Source organism: Pectinophora gossypiella, chromosome 1 (assembly GCF_024362695.1).
Source record: "Pectinophora gossypiella chromosome 1, ilPecGoss1.1, whole genome shotgun sequence".
NCBI classification, from domain to species: Eukaryota; Metazoa; Arthropoda; class Insecta; order Lepidoptera; family Gelechiidae; genus Pectinophora; species Pectinophora gossypiella.
Window position 1 is genome coordinate 10,883,285 of NC_065404.1, and position 20,621 is coordinate 10,903,905.

At 37.4% G+C, this 20,621-nt stretch overlaps 1 protein-coding gene across 2 annotated transcripts in view; it reads left to right on the top strand.

Moving 5' to 3' along the window:
* LOC126368898 (FYVE, RhoGEF and PH domain-containing protein 3-like) overlaps window positions 1-20,621 on the top strand; it is a 34,284-nt gene that overhangs the window by 2,666 nt on the left and 10,997 nt on the right. For both annotated transcript variants that reach the window (XM_050013133.1, XM_050013124.1), the window contains exons 2-6: window positions 8,593-8,842; window positions 10,705-10,791; window positions 11,981-12,298; window positions 13,216-13,356; window positions 19,673-19,886. In XM_050013133.1, the coding sequence (XP_049869090.1) occupies window positions 8,593-8,842; window positions 10,705-10,791; window positions 11,981-12,298; window positions 13,216-13,356; window positions 19,673-19,886 (1,010 nt within the window). The remainder of the gene's footprint in view (window positions 1-8,592; window positions 8,843-10,704; window positions 10,792-11,980; window positions 12,299-13,215; window positions 13,357-19,672; window positions 19,887-20,621) is intronic.

Below are 20,621 nucleotides of genomic sequence, written 5' to 3' on the forward strand. Positions count from 1 at the left end.
CTCATCATCATCTCCGTAACGTTATCCCGGTTTTCAAGGGATTCGGTTTTTTCTAGAAGGAACTGCCAGTCTGACCTTCCAATCTCTGAAGGAAAATCCAGCCCAATGCAGTTTAAGTTAGCTTAAGTTGTCGCTTTACAGCGAAAACCTTGGCAGCGGATTTTTCAAAAATCACATTCGTATGTGATTTTTATTAATGACACCTCGCAACGGACACGCTAGTTTCAATCAAGGTAAAAAATTGTGGTTTCAACTTTTATCCGGACTGAAATTAATAATTAATAATTGCAAGAAATCGAGGTTTAGTTGAAGAAAGAATGTGTTCTCACACCAGAATGTGTTTTTTTTTTAAATGCGCTGACGTGGTATTCTTATATGACGACGATATCAACAAATATTTATTGTTCTGACAGCTGTCAAATTGATCAAACTATATTTAGCGGAGTATAAACGTGTTTTATTATTATGATGAATATTAAATAACTAAGTAATAGCAGAATAAATGCAATCTATTGGCTTTATAATATGAGTCATGTCATGGTAGAATGTAAATATCAGGTAACAAAACTCGATTACCTAACAATTAGCTAATTATTAGGGTTATATGGTATTTCTTTACAAAATAATTATTTGACGACTTTGTCTTTCTGACATTTTATTGCAAAAGACCCGATAATTACTCATTAAAAATCGATAATGAGGTTAATTACCATTACTTAAGTAAAAATCGCAGCTGCAAAGTGAATGATTCATGTCATCAATGCATTGTGTGCCAGAGGACATCAAGTGTTAATGAACTATGCCGATTATAGTGTCTAACTGTGGAGTTGTACTTACATGAATTTACTCACTATGTTGTTGTTAGGAAACCGCTGGTTAAATTGAGTTTGGAGTAAATGATGCGTAATTATACGACAGAAACCAACAATTACTTACCTTAGACTAGATTGATACACAACTATATACATACATTGCTGTAACCTCTGCTTAAAAACAGCCTATATACGTCCCACTGCTCTGAGGGGGTATGTTGCATACTCCACGACGCTGCTCCACTGCGGGTTGGTGGACGTGTTTTTACGGCTAATAGCCTTTCTCTTTCAACGGATAGGAAAATTACAGGTACTTATAACTTAAAACAAAATTGGATGGTGTGTACTGGTATCGGCACCAAAGTCAATACAAGACAGACTTGACTTGGTAAATGTCTATTAATGCCAACTTTAAAAAAGTACGGTTGCAGTCATAAGGGAAAACCTCTGAGATAACCGCAAGGCAAAAGGTGATGCGCATTGTAGGTATGTCTGTAACTGTCATTACAAGTAGAAGTTTGCATAAAAGGAAGGAAAATTTAATGCAGCCAAAATGAAAAAAAATAAATAAAATAATAAGAACGGAAAAAAATAAGCTGTATACATCCACTGTTTTTTGCTACCTAATGTTTTTGCACGAATCTTCACGGTAAAGGATACATATTTGCTTTTACGATTCTACTTGAACTATTTACTCGCTTCATTATCGCCCTAATGATAGATTTCACTCAGGATCGTTAGCGTTACTGATCGTGCAAATATTCACACCAATGAAAATGCGTACCTACCATATGTACTTGTGAAATAAATACCAATAGGTAAGCGGCAATAAAACATACACATTGTAAACACGTCCACAGAATTATGGAACAGGCAGATAGAAAAGAAAATCAGCGGTTTTTTGGGATGCGACTTAGCTGCCTCGTTTACAAAACGAAGACTAAACGTAATACCGAGTTTAAAATACAGTACGCGCCACGAAAGAAGTCCCTTGGCCGCGACTGTATCAGATTCTGCATAGAATTGTCACGACTTGTCAGTTAAGTAAGTACCTAGTTCCATTAAAATCCGCGTGGAGTACGTTTTGAACGTGTTACTTAGTATCTTTAGCTTTTGTTCCGTAATACTTACGGCGAAATATTGAAATACTTACCTCTGAATAATGCAGAAGGACCATCTATTGCATAGTTGACTATCACTATAAATATGCTGGAGGCAATAATGTTATTACTAATAAATTACGACGGGATATGATAGAATGTATGAACGTTATAATATTTTATTTTCGTTCCTGACCTCTATTAAGCCCACATCAGCTGTGCTATCCAAGTCAAATCTAGAATATGGCACGTCAAAAGTGCCAGTGACAGTACTGAGTACTAACTATCCTGCCATATACCTCCTGTTTCGTTGATATAAGGTAAGCCCGGAAAAATACTCAGATATATAAATAGCATCATAATCAATAAATATCGGACATCAAAGATGTTTCTTTTGATTTCCCCCAAATGTAGTTTAGTAGATCTCGGCGTCACGATGTATTTTAGTGTGCGCACGCGGCGATGCCAAGGTTACTTTGTTTTGTATTTATATTTCTCTGAACTAGAGGTATTTACGTGGATTCGCCAATAGCCATTTAACACTTGTTACACAATTTGATGCGGTTGGCTGTTCACATGACAAAGTATTATGCGATGTCAAAGACCTAAACAAGCGGCAAGCTATACGATGGCAGTTTTTACTATAGATTTAGCATTTTTTCGCGCTTACACGAAATCTATGGTTTTGACACACTAAAGTACAGCTATTTGCTCCTTTAATGTTGTTATTAATAAATACGATACTTGATGAACGGGACAAACGTCAAAGAAGCTATCTTAGCGTATGTGAGTTCAGGTGTAGTTTCTAGAAAACAGGATGCTGATCTGATCACTGCTTCAAAAAGTAAAGTATAAAGTATTTTACGTAAGTAAAGTATTTATCTTGGATAAATAGATGGACACTTTACGAATTGTAACTATTTTATAGCAGGTCAAGCGAGTCCGGGTTTTATATGAAACCACAAAATTCCGCGCTCGACCCGCTTAAATCCTGCTTTTTTGGCTCTATGTACAACACTGGAAAATATTCCGCTTTATAGAGTTATCGCAGACTCTTTTTATTTTTACGGAAATGACACAGAATCTTTTTATTTTTAATAATTTGAATTTTATGAGGAATTTTATTCGTCATCCCTGTGATTGGCAACTACTGCAGTCACTGCAACTACTGCAATCAAAAAATACAGGAGTGATATGTTTTTGACGTTTTTTTTTTGTTGTCGTTATTGATTTGCCTCAGATGGCTTTCACTACTTGGCTGGACAAGTAGGGGAGCACCGAGGGCTCTAGAAACAGTGTAATGTACTGCAAATTGTCTCCAATTGATAAGAGGTCTTTGCCTTGCAGTAGAATGCATCTATAAGTATGTATGCTGTAGTACTTTCACTTATATAACAGAATTATAAAATGGTTTAAGATTTCCTTACGTTTATCGTTCTTCCGACAGTTTGCGGATGCTATTATGTAGATCGAGGTTATTAGGTATTTTTTAACACACTATCTGATGCCTGATGTGAAATTTCAAATAAAAAAAATGATATCTGCTTCCTCAAGTATGGACATTTCGTAAGGGTATTATTCAGTTGTTACCTCCTTTGGTGCTGGATGACTATAAAATCGAATACACGCAAGTAGCGACCACGTGCCGGACGACGCTCAGTGGGTAGGCCCGCTACAAGGTGGACCAACGATCTGGTGGAGGTCGCGGGAAGCCGCTGGATGCGGGCAGCGCAGGACCGATCGTCGTGGAGATCCTTGGGGGAGGCCTATGCCCAGCAGTGGGCGTCGTACGGCTGATAATGATGATAATAATAGGCAAGTAGCTGTAAATAATATTCAAACATACTCACAAAGTTTTCAAATATTTACTTCCGATTGCGTATGTCACCCTGATTCATTTATTGGTAGGTACCTAACAATGCGCGATTGAATTGTTGTTTTGATACGAACCCGATAAGTTCACGTTTTCAGTATGTAATTTAATCATTACTGATTGTTCATTGTGTAATCTCGTTCCGTATACGGTCGGGGATGAATAGAAAATTAAGAATATTGCATGATAGGTATTGTCTCGGGAATGTTCTAGAATTTGACCTGAATAAAGGCATCATCCTACCCTTATTCCACTCTAGGGCACAACATGTATTCCTCTTCCATTCATTTCTGTCAGACGTCATCTCGGTATTCACACCTTTCACACATACTTATCCTTTTTTATACAATAAAAAAAAGTTTATTGTAGTATCTTTTGGTACATAGGCTTTTTTTTAAGCATAGATATGCTTGTATTAGGTGACTCCGCTCTTCCATATGACCCCGATACCGACCCCGCCGGCGTGGTCGACGATTTCCTTCATTCAGCGCTTATCGCTATCGACCCACTAGAGTCGATTAATTCTTTCAAATATTTTTCCTCTCAGACTGCCTGAGCCGAGGTTCGCGCCCAACTGGGCACCCTCAGGCCTGTTGTCTTAAACGTTGTATCGGGTGAGAGCCTTCACCGCTCCCCATTTGTCCGGCCAAGTAGTTAATGCCATCTGCGGCAAATCTACAATAAGTCACGTCAAAAAAAAAGCTCTTCCATAACAATTTTCGTAATTGTACCTTACAGTAATTGTCAAAAGAACATAAAAAAAGAAGAAAAAAAAATAGGCATGCATTTATATTAAAATTTTGAATTTTGTTTTTAGTTTTGTATTTTAATATTCCATTGGTATTATTGTGTGTGTATATGTGTTTGCGAGTGTACTGATGTGTGTATGTGCGGGTCTCTGTTGATATCAGTTTTAGTCCATTCACAGCAGTTCAGTTTATTCCGTTTTAGTTCAGTTTGGTTTTGTTATGTCCAGTTTAGTTAAGTTTGTTTCTGTCTACCACAATCCATCCACACTTTCTTGGGTCGTCTCCTACCCCTATATCCATCCACATTCATACATTCATTAATTTTTGTCCTAATTAAAGGTAATAAAAGTAAAAGGCGTTTTTCGTATTCTCATTGTGACGTGTTGCTTCTGTGTTACCGGTCAAAGAATGCCGTAAATGCAGAATTACTTATAAAATACGTAATGTCCGCGTCAATGTGTGTGAAATACAATCTACTTTCAATACAAGATTTTTGTTATTGATACAGATTTATTTGTTCAATAAAGTGTATTTGATTGATTGATTTATTCATTACGTCTATCGCACGTAATACGGGTCGATAGCATTGATAAAATATCTGAAAAAGATCTTAAAATGATTTTGTGTTGATCAAATATATGACGACATCTCAGTATGGCAAGATAAACTACTTGAGTGCATTCATCAATTAGTCCTTCTAGGCGACATTGATCTTCGACACTATCTACGAGTAGAAGATGTTATCAATACTAGTTGCTAATGCTAATTAAAAGTTTAATAAAAGTAACACACAAAATAAGTTGTATTGAACATAGCGATATATAAGTACTTATTATTTTCTATATATTTATTTTTATTAATACAAACATCACATGACATAAGCTCACGACTTTATCCGAAGTGGGGTAGTCAGAGGTACATCTATCGCAAGACGAACTAAACACCCACACTCCATCGAGCTTTCTGGTAGATCAACGTGAAAGCTATGGTGGTCTATAATGGTCGAGTTAACAGTGTTTATAAAAAACTGTAAGTACGTTTTACTTTTTTATTTTTAATTAGGTATGGGTAAAAATAAAAGTGTATATATATTCGTAAGCAAAGATTTGTAGTAATGAAATGTGTATAAGTAGGTAATAATTAAACAATCGATGAACCCGATAACACTCACGTATATGTATGAACAAGAATAAGATTGATAGAGAGGTATTGCTGTATTTTATTATTGTGTTGAAAAAAAAACTAAGGGTCATGCGCTCATTTACTTCCGACGCGGATCTCCTTCGCATTATGTCCGTTATGGATGAACGATTTAAACTAGATAGAGTCGTTGACCTTTGATTGCTTAGAATGGAAATATGCATGCCTCTTTATTATTTTCTTAAGATTTGAACTAGGCTTCATTACTATACAGTTTATTATATTTGTTTATACAAATATATGTCACCACTAATTTAAGAGCCACGCTCTTGTCGGTGTAGCATTCTCCATGCTACTTTTTTAGGGAAAAATAGGGCAGTGGTTTCTCTCTCGCCTTCCGCCCTGCAGTACTCTGTCTGACGCGAGTGGGATGGTGCCCAGAGTAGTCTTATTCAAAGCCGTACTAGGACTTCCGTTCTTCGCCTCTGAATAGTACTGACAGTTACTTCTGCCCTCTGTCCAGTTCCGGGTCACAGTCCCTGTGACTTGCCCTTTCCGTTTTGCATTACCGTACCGATGGCTCCCATCTCTGCTTCTGCAACCGTTGAGGTCTTTACCTCCAGGCAAGCCATCTCTAGGCAACGGACAAATATATGTTCTTAGTTCTTATTTAATATAAGTACATACATACATAAGCTCACGCCCGTCTTCCCCGAAGGGGTGGGCAGAACTACAAATAATCAAGAAACTATTTGCAGCCATTTTTGATACTAGTCCTAAGGTGGATAATGATAAACCGTGTGATGATAGGGGATCAGCCTATCGCTCTTACAGATGATCCATCATGTTCGACAGGACGCTGTCCCTTGGTCGCCTTTTACGACATGCACGGGAAGATACGCAGTTGAACGCATTCTATGTTTTTTCTTTACTCCCAGTCCAGCAGAGGAGTTAATTTAATTAGAGACAAAACGCTTGAGATTGCGTGGTTTGTTTACTTATTATTTATTATAGGCTTTTTTGGCATGCTGTGAACTATGTCATTCTATTTATAGAGGCTTGCAAGACTTGTCCTTCAGTTAGTCTTTCATCACCTGGTATTTGCCGTAAACAGTTTGTAGATTCATAAAATTATGCTCGGTTCTGCAATCACGCTTAATGCTTTAAAGAAATTCGTGTAGGAAGTGGAATAGTTATCACATGTTTATTTCATATCTCAGAACTTGACCTAAATATGATAATAAGGTGTCATGTTATTCATACTTTTAATTTATCATTAGTTATGTAATTGTGGATTTATATGCCTACATTAATACGTTGGTCCCGGTTACTACTTACTGATGTAAGTATGTAGTCGTTACATGAGCCATGTTAGGGGCCTTTGGCGGCTCAGTAATAACCCTGACACCAGGGTTGATGAGATTGGTATTCCACCTCACAACCCACACGATAAGAAGAAAAATACGTTTAAATTCTGACACAAGTTTTCTTCTTTTGTGTCTTTAAGAAGACATTTTAGAAGACTGTTTTTGCACTTACTTTAGAATTTGACTAGCCTAGGTGTTAAAAGAGCATTGTTCTATTTGTGTTAAATTCTGATTAGTCAGCTAGTGGTAAAACTAGCCCAAAAGATATAAGCACTAGCGAGCCAGCCGCCATGCACCGTGCCTTCTATAATAGACCATTCACAAGAGGCCAATTGGTAGAACCGACTAAGCCAATCTAACATTGACATAGTTTGAATGGTGACAAGCTAGGACAATGGAATAACTCCAAGTGCAGCGCGCAGCTTCATAGTAATCCATGCACAGCAACAAATTCTGACAGCTCATTCAGTTGGATACTGTTGCAATTTGCGTTTCTTAAGCCTTAAAATGTTGTCTACCACTGGCTGGTTAGATTGACTTGGACCCTATGGCAAAGAATAAGGAATAATACTACGTATAGAACGGCAACTCTCCGCTCTGCAGCGGCTGAGCTAGATTTACCTCACCCCCTCGGTCTTACTTTAGTCATCAATCGTATGGCGTTAGACGTCACATGCACAGATGCGCGTGTAAGATAACGTCAATGTGAGGTGTTTTGTATGAAGTGTCCGGGGTGTACTTATGTTATTGAAATTACGTGCTTCACCTTCACCTAAATCTTCACCTTATAGTGAAAACCACATAAGCGCCCTTTTGAAATATCACATTCTAATTTCATGTTCTTCAACAAAACCTAGATTTCTTTCAATAGGCTAGTTTCCAACTAGTCAAATCAGTTACTTTTTACTAAACGTCAAAATACGAAATTACTATGGAATTTGTATGAAAAAGCACACTGTGTCTGTGACGTTATAGAAAAACGTGCCAAATGTCGGGCTTATTATTTTTGATTAAAATTCATAAATAAGTTAAATAGAAAAAATAAAAAGTTTTTAATCATAATTTATCTTGAACCTAGTATACGACCCTATTAATTTCGATCCGGTTATAAATTGACCCCTCAATTTTTTTACCTGGATTGAAAATAGCTTGTCTATTGCTAAGTTTTGTTATCAAAATTCACATCAGGCGCATACGTGGTTTTCACAATCTTTTATTTCCGACTTTACAATCTTTTATTTCCGACTCGAATATGAAAATATTTAGTTACCAGTGAGCATATTGGTAACTGCACTTTAATGGGTATAACAAATGCTCACTATATCCCAATTGGGGTAGTTAGAGTTACATCCACTGCAAGATGAATTAAGTACCTACACCTCGCCCAGTTTCTGTTAGACCAACTTGGTAATCACCGTCGCGTCGTATAGCGTTGAATCGTGAATAGTCTTATCCCTGGCCACATTTAGGTACCCGTAATCTGAACCAACTGTTATTATTACTATTATACTTCACGCTTTTTAATTTATATACAAATATTTTTTGTTACAGACGACTGACTGAACGTGTGAACGAGTTGCTTCATACGGAGAACGTGTACGTAGAGAGACTGAGGCATGTCATCGAGAACTACATCCCGGAGATGAGCCGGGAGGACATCCCTCCGTCCCTCCGCGGCTGCAAGCCAGACATCTTCGCCAACATCGAGAGGATCCACCGCTTCCACGCCGACGAGTTCCTCCCTGCCATGAGGGACTGCGAGAATGATCTCAGGAAATTGGGGCAGTGCTTTAGGCGATACGTAAGTATAAATTCACATTTTCATTCCGTAACGCCAAATATGGATACTAAAGGACATCGACGTTGAATTTAGGGTCGTTTACAACACAGAAGCCTATTAATCAAAGTTTGCAAATATTTGTTTCAGTGTAGTGACTTACTGTTCAAATATTAAGACTTACTGTTCAGTATTATAGCAACGATGAATCCAAGTGCATATTTATGATACTGTAATGTTTTGCTGTTCGATGCAATGCGTGTAAGGGGCGGTGCCTAACACCGCATCGTAACTGATTATTGACACTCCTTGCCGGAAAATAATGGATTCGATGTACCTAGAAACAATAGACGATCACCCTGGTAAGGCTAACCTTTGAATAGAGCCAAGAAACAAGCGGTAATTATAAGAATTCTTTATAAAAACATCTGTGTCACGGACTGTCGGAGCGCGTGATTCTACGCTTTATTTACTATCCGCCATTATAACTGGATTAGCCTTCCCCTCGACATGATTCATGAAAAGGCGAAAGAAGGGAAATTACAAATAGTACCAAGGGTCCAAGTACACTGGTCAAGCCACTATGTTATTAGTAATGCACGATTCTTTTCAGTTCCGTCAGTTAATGCCACATTACCCTGTTCGCGGATTTAGTTTTACTCATTTCTTTTTGGTGAAAGTATTTGAATTTCACTAAATCATTTTACCAGATATTATTTAGTGTTTGCAAACCGACACAAACTTTTCCGTGCGGTTAGGTCTTAAGTTTTTGATTTATTAGTTTGTATTATACGTGAATTTTACCCAGCTTGTTGAGACACAGACTAGCGAAGATAGGGTTAGGTGGCAAGTCACCTATTTAATATCTGGCCTGTGGGCGAGTTAACACGATTTATAAATATTTGTAGTCTACTCGTCTAAATAGTTTCATGATACTGGTAGGAGTGGGCGAGTTGCCCCCTTATCCCTAAGATGAGCTATATGTTTATAGTAGGAATCGTGATAGACTTTCGTGATAGGTTTTAATCCCGCCGGTTCCCATATCACTAAATCTCAAATTGATATCACATGCACTTCATAGTTAAGGAAAATATTAGAAGCCATATACCCTAGAAAACAAATGTTTTCGATAGCATCCGATAACGGGAAGCTAACTTAATTAAGAAGCCATATACCCTAGAAAATAAATGTTTATAACGGCTAACCTAATATAACGTAAATTGTAATTGGTTTAGTTTTCCCTTCAGGTTAAAAGGTTTGGTATTTCTTTTCTAAACAACATAAGACTTGCTTGGATACACTAGTTTCTTCTTAGAGAAAATAAATATAATGGATTTTGAGGTACCTATTTCATCATCTCCCTAGCATTAACCCGTTTTTTACTGGGTCCGGTTACCTAACCTGAAGATTTGACAAGTCCGGTTTTTTACAGAAGCGACTGCCCAATACAGGTTAGGTCACATATCTTCGGAAATGCATTTCTCGGGAATGTGGGTTTCCTCACGATGTTTTCCTTAACAGCTGAAAACGTGATAATCATTTATGAACCAAACATGACTTCGAAAACAAATTCGACAATCATTGGTTTTGGCCTGTGCTGGATTGGAACCTGCGACTTCAAAGTGAGAGGCAAGCGTTCTACCAACTGGGCTACCACGGCTCCTGGGGTACCTATTTACTTATGAATAATCGGTATTTAGCACTCGAGAGAAGAAGAAGAATTTGTCATCAAAGATTGGCAATATTATATACTTATTATTATATACCTACTGAAATTGAAAGAAATGTCTATCATAAATTTATTGTGCCCTTAAATGCCCTGTTATTTTTCGTTACCCATATAAACAAGAAAAGTAATGTAGATGTAATTGAACTTGTATTTACAGGAGCAGCGGTTCAACATGTACGTTATGTACTCTAGAAATAACAAGAGAGCGACGAGGCTGGTATTTGAACACAAACAATTCTTCCAGGCAAGTACTTTTATTGCTCTTTGTTTTCCTAATATTGTTCACTTTATTTCCTATCGGTTTACCAAAGATTAAATATTAACTTTTCTTGCTATCAAGTTTAGGGGAAGTTTCTATTTCCTTCATTATGATGATGACAGTTTAATCAAGGGAAATTCCTGAAATATGTCAGCGAATATTTTAAAATAATACTGTTTTCTTTATCGCGAAATGTTCCGCTTCAATGATATTTTTGAGTGTATAAATAGCAGACGATTGTGTTCATGATAACACTTATAAACGACCTAGACATGGTTACGTACCTACTGTGATACATACGTATTGCGTCGAAATATTCTATCAGTCATACGATCTATGACTATGGTGTTTTTGTATGTTTCGAACACCTGGCAATGTGGAGTCAAGGCATTCTTGCCTTGTGCGATAAAACCCGTTCTGTGTGGTCGTGAACTGCAAGAGGCGATGTGATCGATGCATTATCGATTCGCAAGAAACTGCCGCGAGTGCGCACGCGCATTATTTCCTCATTTCAGTAAATGCGCAATGCCAAGCGCTGTTAAACAACCGCCTAACTGTTGGATCACCGTTATGCTAGCATGAACTATTCTATGATCTTCCGTTATGAATTTTAAGTGCTGCTTATTAGAATTAATTATTCATTTAATCTTTCTGCAATGATATTACCCTACTTTATAAATCAATTTATTTTTTTATGGAATCTGCAAATGCGTAGGCATTTGCTTTGAAGTAAATTTCTAACAGAAGAGTATGTTACGTTTACAATCCAGTTTGTAAAAATATCAGATTTTCCGAGATTTTAAGATTACTTACACGCACCCAGCGTGTAATGAGAAAAAATATTTTATAATATAGTATATTGGAGTGAAAGCTTATATTATTGTCTCGCGCCATTTCCTTGCTAACCAGCTTCTCAGTCTAGTTGCGATACAATTCTGCTCCAGTAATCCCGCCGCAGACTCAATCGCTATCAGATCACATATCGCCGACTTCGACCCAAATTACACATAAGCCGGTGAAAGGCAGTCAATGTTATTGATACTAATTTACAATGCTTTTAACTTGATGAGGTATCAAACGACACCGTTTATTGTTATCGATACTTATATGACTCTAGATAGCGATCCATCGCTGTTAACGACCAAGATAACCATCATGATGTTTTTGGTTCCAGGAAAAACAATTAGAGTTAGGAGACAGATTAGACCTGTCGAGTTATTTATTAGAACCAGTACAGAGGATACCACGATACAAGTTGTTCCTAGACGATTTAGTGAAAACTTATTTGAATTACGAGAACGAGAGATGCGAGTCGGACTCAAGGATATCGAAGCTCAGTGTGGACAGTGATGAGACTGGAGGCAGCAACGGAGAGTCCTCTGACAACGACGAGACACCACTAGAAAGTCTGAAGCTAGCAAAAACTATGGTCGAATGTGTATTGACAGCCGTCGATGGCATAATGGCACTAGAAAACATTCGAGACTGTCCGGTAAGTGAAACTTTCTAAACAACTTGGCGTCTAGGAAGTCATAGTAATATGTGTAATCATGAGTAAAGAAACATCTTATATTATTTACTTACACTATTACACTAGTAATTTTACAAAAACATTAAATTATGGCGATATCCTATGGAGACTATAATGTAAGAAGAAGTCAGTGAAAGCGGTTATTGAATAAGCAATTCTTATAATTTATCGGCAATACTTACTTGATGTGTTATAATCGTATTTATTGCACTGCGGGTTGGCGCATCAGCGCAGTGTGGTGGAGTATGCTCCATACCCCGTCCGATTGATTGAGGAGAGGCCTGTGCTAAGCATTGGGACGTATAAGGGCTGTTATTTATGCTATGTATTAATATTTTTGTGTTTTCTGCTTTTATTTCTAATACGATTTTTTTCCGCAAATATTTTAAATAATCCTAAATGTACCGCCGCCGCTGCGTAATTACAAATATAGACTACAAACAGCTACAAACAAATATAGAGACTGCTGTGATTGCTAATTCTGCTGTCAACAAAAACCAGGCCTGGTAAGAAGAATACAGAAGCTGATCACGTGAATTCACGTTATTTATACAAGGTCAATTAATAGATAATATTACTTCCACATCAGCTCACCACGTGCTCTTCCATTAATATATCGAGATAGTTCGTGCGAAATTACTTAATTCGCTGGCTTCCGTAGTAAATAGTATATTGATAAAGTACACATAATGCACAAGTTTGAATTCTTATGTTGTTTTCAACTTGAATAATAATTAAACCGTGAGTAATTGGAAACAACAGACTATTGTTCTCCAAATTTAAATTTTCGTTGATCCGTCGTTTAGTATTTGAATTGGTGTAACTATTTAGGTGTTTTTAAAAAGAAACGCTTGTTTACTATTTCGTTGTTGTTCCAGCCGCAACTGAACCTGCTAAACCAGGGTCGTCTGCTGCGCCAGAACGAGTTCTTCGCGATGGACCCCACGCGCCGACGCCGGCAGCTCATGAGGATATTCCTCTTCGACAAGCTCGTGCTCATCACCGTAGTCTACAAAAAGGTAAGCATTCGTTTTATTTCTTTTCGAAAGAGGCTTAAAAAAATGAGTGATGGTATGATACATAATATAATAGAGGAGCTCGGTGGCGCAGCGGTTAATGCGCTCGGTCTGCGATTGTTGAAGTTAAGCAACTTTCGCAAAGGCCGGTCATAGGATGGGTGACCACAAAAAAAGTTTTCATCTCGAGCTCCTCCGTACTTCGGAAGGCACGTTAAGCCGTTGGTCCCGGCTGCATTAGCGGTCGTTAATAACCATCAATCCGCACTGGGCCAGCGTAATGGTTTAAGGCCCGATCTCCCTATCCATCCATAGGGAAGGCCCGTGCCCCAGCAGTGGGGACGTTAATGGGCTGATGATGATGATGATGATGATGATGATACATAAGTAGTAACTGACAAAACTGACTGACTGTCATCGCACGGTTTCTTATATCTATTGTATAACGAATATCAAGAGTGACTTCGTTTTGTGTTATTGCTAACTTTTGGCTGTGCCCACGCAACGTCCAAGTTTTTAGCTGGGTCTAATAAGTATCTACAATATGTACCATTTTAAGCCTTACTTAGTATCGAAGACAAGTGTTATTGAAATAAAATATATCTGTGTCGAATTAATATACTTACCATGTCTTCTTCTTCTATCGTGTGGGTTGTGAGGTGAATTACCAACCTTATCAACCCTGGTGTCAGGGTTACTATTGAGCCGCCAAAGGCCCCTAACATGACTCATATAACGACTACGTACTTACATCAGTAAGTAATAGCCGGGACCAACGGCTTAACGTGCCTCCCGAAGCACGGATCTTTTTACTTTTTGGACAATCAGGTGATCAGCCTGTAATGTCCTAACCAAACTAGGGATCACAAAGTGATTTTTGTGACATGTCCCCACCGGGATTCGAACCCGGGACCTCCGGATCGTGAGCACAACGCTCAACCACTGGACCACGGAGGCCGTTATACCATGTAAAAAGCATACACAAATAAATTTTGCAAAATGACGTTGATTTCTTGTATATTGTGTGTGGGTGGTGTTTCCATCCAATATTCCCGTACGTATTTCATTCTGAATGCCTAAAGGTGTTATTTTGAACTTTCCGAACGTCTTCTTTCACATTTGCTTTGCAACATTCAATCTAAGTTTGCAATATTTTGCTTGTGTATGAAATAGTTTAAGACTCGCCAACTTAAACTTTGAACTTGTTATCGTGCCGCTACAGTTTTCAACTTTTGTTTATATAAATAATGCTTCAATATTACTTGCGAAGGGTGTCAATTATAAAACAAAATATTATGTATGATAAAATATGAAATGAATCATGCGGCATGATTCATTGCTTATCAATGGGCAAAAAAAAAGAATAGAATACAATGCCGCATGTCTGCGCACTGTCGGTTGATAAGGGGATGTACTATTTGTATTTACAAATATAACTTTTAATGAGTAATTGTTTATGTCGTCGACAATGACCCCTAGGAAGCAACATCTTAGACTAGTTAAATCATTGATGTAATATGTTACTATTAAACATCCAGTCTTGTTTAGGATGTCATGAACTGAATTCCTTACGAGTTTATTATGCAATAACTTGTAAGCTTGCTTTATTATGCTATAAGTAATGAAAGTCCTGGCACTTATTAAAAGCACAGTGATAATATTGTTCAGATAATGCAGATTTATTACGGAAATTGTTTATGGCTTCGTGTTGGCGACATTCGATATGTCTTTAGAAACCTATCACCCACTGGTACTAATCTAAATAAATTAAGGCAAGAGGGAAACCACCGAATCATCCCTCTCAGTATTAGTTACGATGTCACTAACACCGTGTACAGATTCAATATGCGATTATAATCTAAGCAGTTATGACATTCCAAGCTTGTGCTATCGTACTCCGACATGCATAGTTATGTATATATCTATTATAGAAACACGCGCTAGTTATCCTTATGAGAGTGAGTTGAACCACAAGTTATTAAAAGACAAATTACAGCTACTTTGGTAAGTGTTAGGATGAAAACGACGAAGCATATGGTGACAGGTAAACACCAATTGCCCATATAAATGATCCATTAAACCTATGCCATATGTTGGACTTGAAATATATATGTACTATACACCTCTGCTTACCCTATCGGGTATAAAGGCGTGATGCTATGTTGATTGTCAAGATAATAATAGTAAGTAATAGTAAAGTAATAGTAAGTAATACATTTATTTCCTCTACAAATAACATTGTTCTTATACTAGTTTACAATCATTGTATAACATGAACATTAATAATATTAAATTAAGGCAGCGTCATTAATAAAAAGAATACTTAATAGGTATGATTGTACCTATAACTTTAAGATGTAAAAAACACCTGAACCAAAATACCAGTAAGTATGTATATGAAGTCAAATCATGTGGGAGTGGGACTTAAACTATATTTGCTATAGAGATTGCGTTGGCATGAAATTAATACCATTAGAGCTGTTTATACCTCCGTTGGTACGAGTACGTGGATTGTTTGCCATGGCAGTGACCTTCCCAATGCCAGCTAGGCTAATTTACCACGCACCGATAGTTTCACCTGTTCGACATAGGAAGTACTCTAATGAGTATCACTAAATGTTATCATGTATTGTATTGTTACAATACTGAATGTTCGCGTCTTCTTTCCGTGTTGATTTTAACTTTGCTCTGATAACTTTACTTCCTCTCTTTCCTTCTAGCTTTCCTTCTATGATGTTTTCTAGTTAGAGTACCTATAACTTGTAATATGTTATTACATTGATTTAAAATATTGCATTGCTGTTGCAGTTTCTTGTCATTTCTTCCACTCAGCCATAATACCTCGCGAAATGACCTAGATTCAAAAAGTTTATCTATGATAATTACGTTGAACAAATGATTTTGATTGTGAGAGTAATTAAGTAGTATTGTTATTAGGGACGAAAAATATAACAAATATTCAATCAAATTCAAGTTCAAAATATTTATTTCGGAACAGTAAAAGTAACACACAAAATACTATCAATTATAAATTTCAAAATTGTTGTTTAATAATTACTAATTATATTATTATACCTACGTAGACAGTCGCGCGTCTTTACTATGCCGATACTTATATGTATAATAAAATAATATACTTAATTGAAATAATCTGGCTTGTTGCCAACATTATGTTACCTTGTCCAGTAACGTATGACTGTTGAAAGTAAATCAAGTGTCATTGAGTCAGCCTTCATGCGTGTGCGCAAAAGAGAAATGATTTGGTGGTACAGTACATAAAGGTTTCTATTTTACTGCTTTATTGACTCGACTGTGGATGAAAGCGGCTCTTCTGTTGTAATGTGTAATTTGAGTACCAGTAGGTTGATTAGCTGTGATTGACAAATAAATGTAATATTATATCGAAATCCATCAAACGATGGAGTTGATGTGAGAATATACATCTATAACGTTGTCTTAACGTATAAACTATTTAAGCACCTTTTTGAAGAATCACATTCTGAGGTGATTTTCTTCAACAAAAACTTCCATTTCATTCAATTCAAATTCGGGTAAAAACTGAGACAACATTTTTTTTTACCTGAATTAAGACAGCTTGTCTATTGCGAGGTTTGTTAACAAAAATGACACCCGAATGTGATTTTTCAAAAAGACGGTTATGTGGTTTTTCTATAAGGTGACGATAAGTCACTTTACTTCTATAAGCTGTAAGGTGGAAAATAAAATCTACTGAATTCATTTACCCACTACGAAATATTTAAAAAACTAATCATTTACCGAAAACGAAGGAATGCGCATAGTTTAAATAACATAAGTTTTATGAAAACTAAATTTACGATTTAAAAGTTATGTTTGCGATGCTGATATTCGCGGAAGCGTTACTCCGTCTGTGAATAAGTACTTATATTTAAAATTTCTGACTTCTATGTCGAGCGATACGGTCTTGATAGTTGGAGTATTTCATTTCACAGTGCATTTTTATTATGCTTGGTATTTCAGGTATATCTCACTAAAAGAAGTGTCAAAATGATAATAAAAGAAATATATCTATTTAAACTCTATAGCTTGTGTCCATCAACAGTTGTGAACAGGGCTCTCTTTAAAATGTATCTACTGACCAATCATTAGGTTATATCTGTATATAACCTAATGTAACGTTTAACACCCTGTGGTGTTAGTAATTTTGCGACGGAAAATTCCACCTGATATTAACTCAGAATCACGGTCTGAATCATTCCCCTCAGTATTCGTTACGATGTCACTAACAGCCTGTATATTCGAAGCTCCAATCCAAATAATACCCAAGTGGATGACAGAATCAAGAAAAAGAGGTACAATCCAATAATCCTTTATTGCACAGAAAAGAAACAAAACATAAAAAATCATCCTGCAAAAGGCGAATATAATATATTCTATGCTTAAGGTTTCCTGGAGGAAATTGTTACTTTAGCGATAATATTGTACTTCTAAGATAAGACGCATTTCCAACTCAAACTGGAGGATCATTTGTTGTGTGCAATAAAGATTCGATTTTGTTGGATTTTCATATTCGTATAATGGCCAAAATTGTTCTTCTATACAAGCAGCGTATTTGTGTGAATGCTACAGTCCAACTATTCCGAACTGAATCCTCACTATGCCCGGTACCGGTACGTTTGCCCGATCAAAGGAGGTGTTTGCACTCAGTAACTGTTTAACTCGTATAGACACAGATTGGGACTCTGGTTCGTTTTGCCAATCGCCACGGGCTCACAGCTGGAATGAATAGGTTTTAGGTTAGTGTTTCCATTTCGTAGAATACCTCATACTTTTTGGGTCATTTTGTGGTTGGACGAATTGCGAGCGATTTTTTTATGCGAGTGACAAGTAGGACTTCATAGTTAATTTATGATATATATACGCCCCAATTCCTGCAGACACCTCCTAATTTTACTTTAAGTTATACCCGTCATTTTCTTATCCACCGAAAAGGAAAAGGACGGATGATTGACAGCTCTTAATTTTAGGAAGAATGAGTAAATGAATGAATAACCCGGGTGAATCAAAAAGGTATCTCGCTGGTATGCAAACCGTTTGACGTGTGCTGTCAACTTAATTCTGTCGGGTTACCTATTAGCCAATGTAAAATTTTTATAGGGTTGTTTTAGATTTGTGCTTAAAATTGACTTGTCGATTACCCGTCCCTTTCCTTTGCGGCGGATAAGAAAATGACAGATATAACTTAAAATAAAATTAGATGGTATGTACAGGAATTAGCGCACGAATTATTATTACACGAATTTGTTATATTTAGGTAAATCAAGGTTATATGTATTATTTCAACTCAAAACACAGGATGTTATAATTATCTAGAGATACCTATTGTGATTGTTATGGTTAGATGGGATCTATGTCTACAGATTATAGTACACTTGGAAACTCGTAGATACGAATGGTTGTCAATCCAAGCGTCCCGTACCGGTATAGAATTTTGGTTGGTAACCTCTTTAGTGACAGTGTGGTAACAGATTTCTCGAGACATAAGACATAGAAAGATACGCTTGGTTTCTGACGACTTATCGCTCGCTGTACCTTCTTAATTATTTCTAATAGTATGTCTAATATTAACGGCCTATAAGGTCCAGTGGTTGAGTGCTGGGCTTATGATCCGGAGGTCCCGGATTCCAATCCCGGTGGGGACATTATCGCGGAAATCATTTTCTGAACCCTAGTTTGGTTAGGACATCACAGGCTGATCACCTGATTGTTCGAAAGAAAATGATTTATGCTTCGGAAGTCAAGTTAAGTAGTTGGGCGCGGTTACTACTTACTGATGTATTTAGGTGTCATGAGCTAACTAGATTACACTTGTCATCGTATTAAAGTTATCAAAATAAAATAAAATAAAAAGCAAAGTTAAAATCAACACGGAAAGAAGACACGAACATTCAGTAGTGTGTAATATTATATAATATTGAACGGCCTCTGTGGTTCAGTGGTTTGAGCGTTGGGCTCACGATCCGGAGGTCCCGGATTCCAATCCCGGTGGGGACATTATCGCGGAAATCACTTTGTGAACCTTAGTTTGGTTAGGACATCACAGGCTGATCACCTGATTGTCCGAAAGTAAGATGATCTATGCTTCGGAAGCCAAGTTAAGCAGTTACGCGCGGTTATTACTTACTGATGTATTTAGTCGTTTCATAAGCCATGTCAGAGGCCATTGGCGGCCCAATAATAACCCTGATACCAAGGTTGCTGAGGTTGATAATCCACTTCACAATCCACACAGTAGAAGAAAAAGATAATATGTGTAAACATTTTACTTGTTAATTTCCAGCAACTGACGGTAGAGTTCTTCATCTACAAAGACCACATTCCCGTGGACGACCTGGGCATCACGGCCAAGGAGCATGACAACCACAAGTTCACTATCTGGTATAAGAAGAGGAACCTCAAGTCCTACAAGTTGGAGACCAGAGAGCCTAACATAAGGAACTCTTGGGTCGAAGAAATCACTTCGCTACTGTGGGAGCAAGCTATGCAGAAAAAAGGTAAGATATCTTTATGCTCTTCACATACAGGATCGGTACACATACGCGGCGGAAAATTGGGTCATTGAAAACGACCTTCATGGTCCAGTGGTTGAGCGTTGGGCACACGATCCAGAGGTCCCGGGTTTGATTCCCGATAGGGATATATCACAAAAATTACTTTGTGGTCCCTAGTTTGTTTAGGATACTATTGGCTGATCACCATATTGTCCGAAAGTAAGAGGATCCGTGCTTCGGAAGGCACGTTAAGCCATTGATCCCGGTTACTACTTACTGATGTAAGTAAGTAGTCGTTACATGAGCTATATCAGGGGCCTTTGGCGGCTCGATGGGTCCTTAGTCTTCACTGACTATAAGCGGTTCGGACTGCGATGCGATTCGACTAATGCTGTTTTTGAATGGATCTTTCGCACCTCGTTGTGCTTGGAACGGTGCGAATGGAACCCGGTGACTTTTGAAATGGGTCAAAAACGTATAGATTTGACTTAAACATCCGTAAGGGCACAAATAAGCTGTACCTATAAATAGATATTCGTACTATTTTTAGGTACGTTTCAAGCGGTAAATTCTAAAATACTTTGTCGTAAGTATTTAAATAGATACGCAATCGATGCTGCCTAATAGGAAACACGAGAGCTGTCGGATGGTTGCCCTTTCACATTTGGTATTCTGACCTTTACCAGTTTGGTCTGTAAATTCAGACAGCGATTAAATTAGATTATTGTATTCATAATT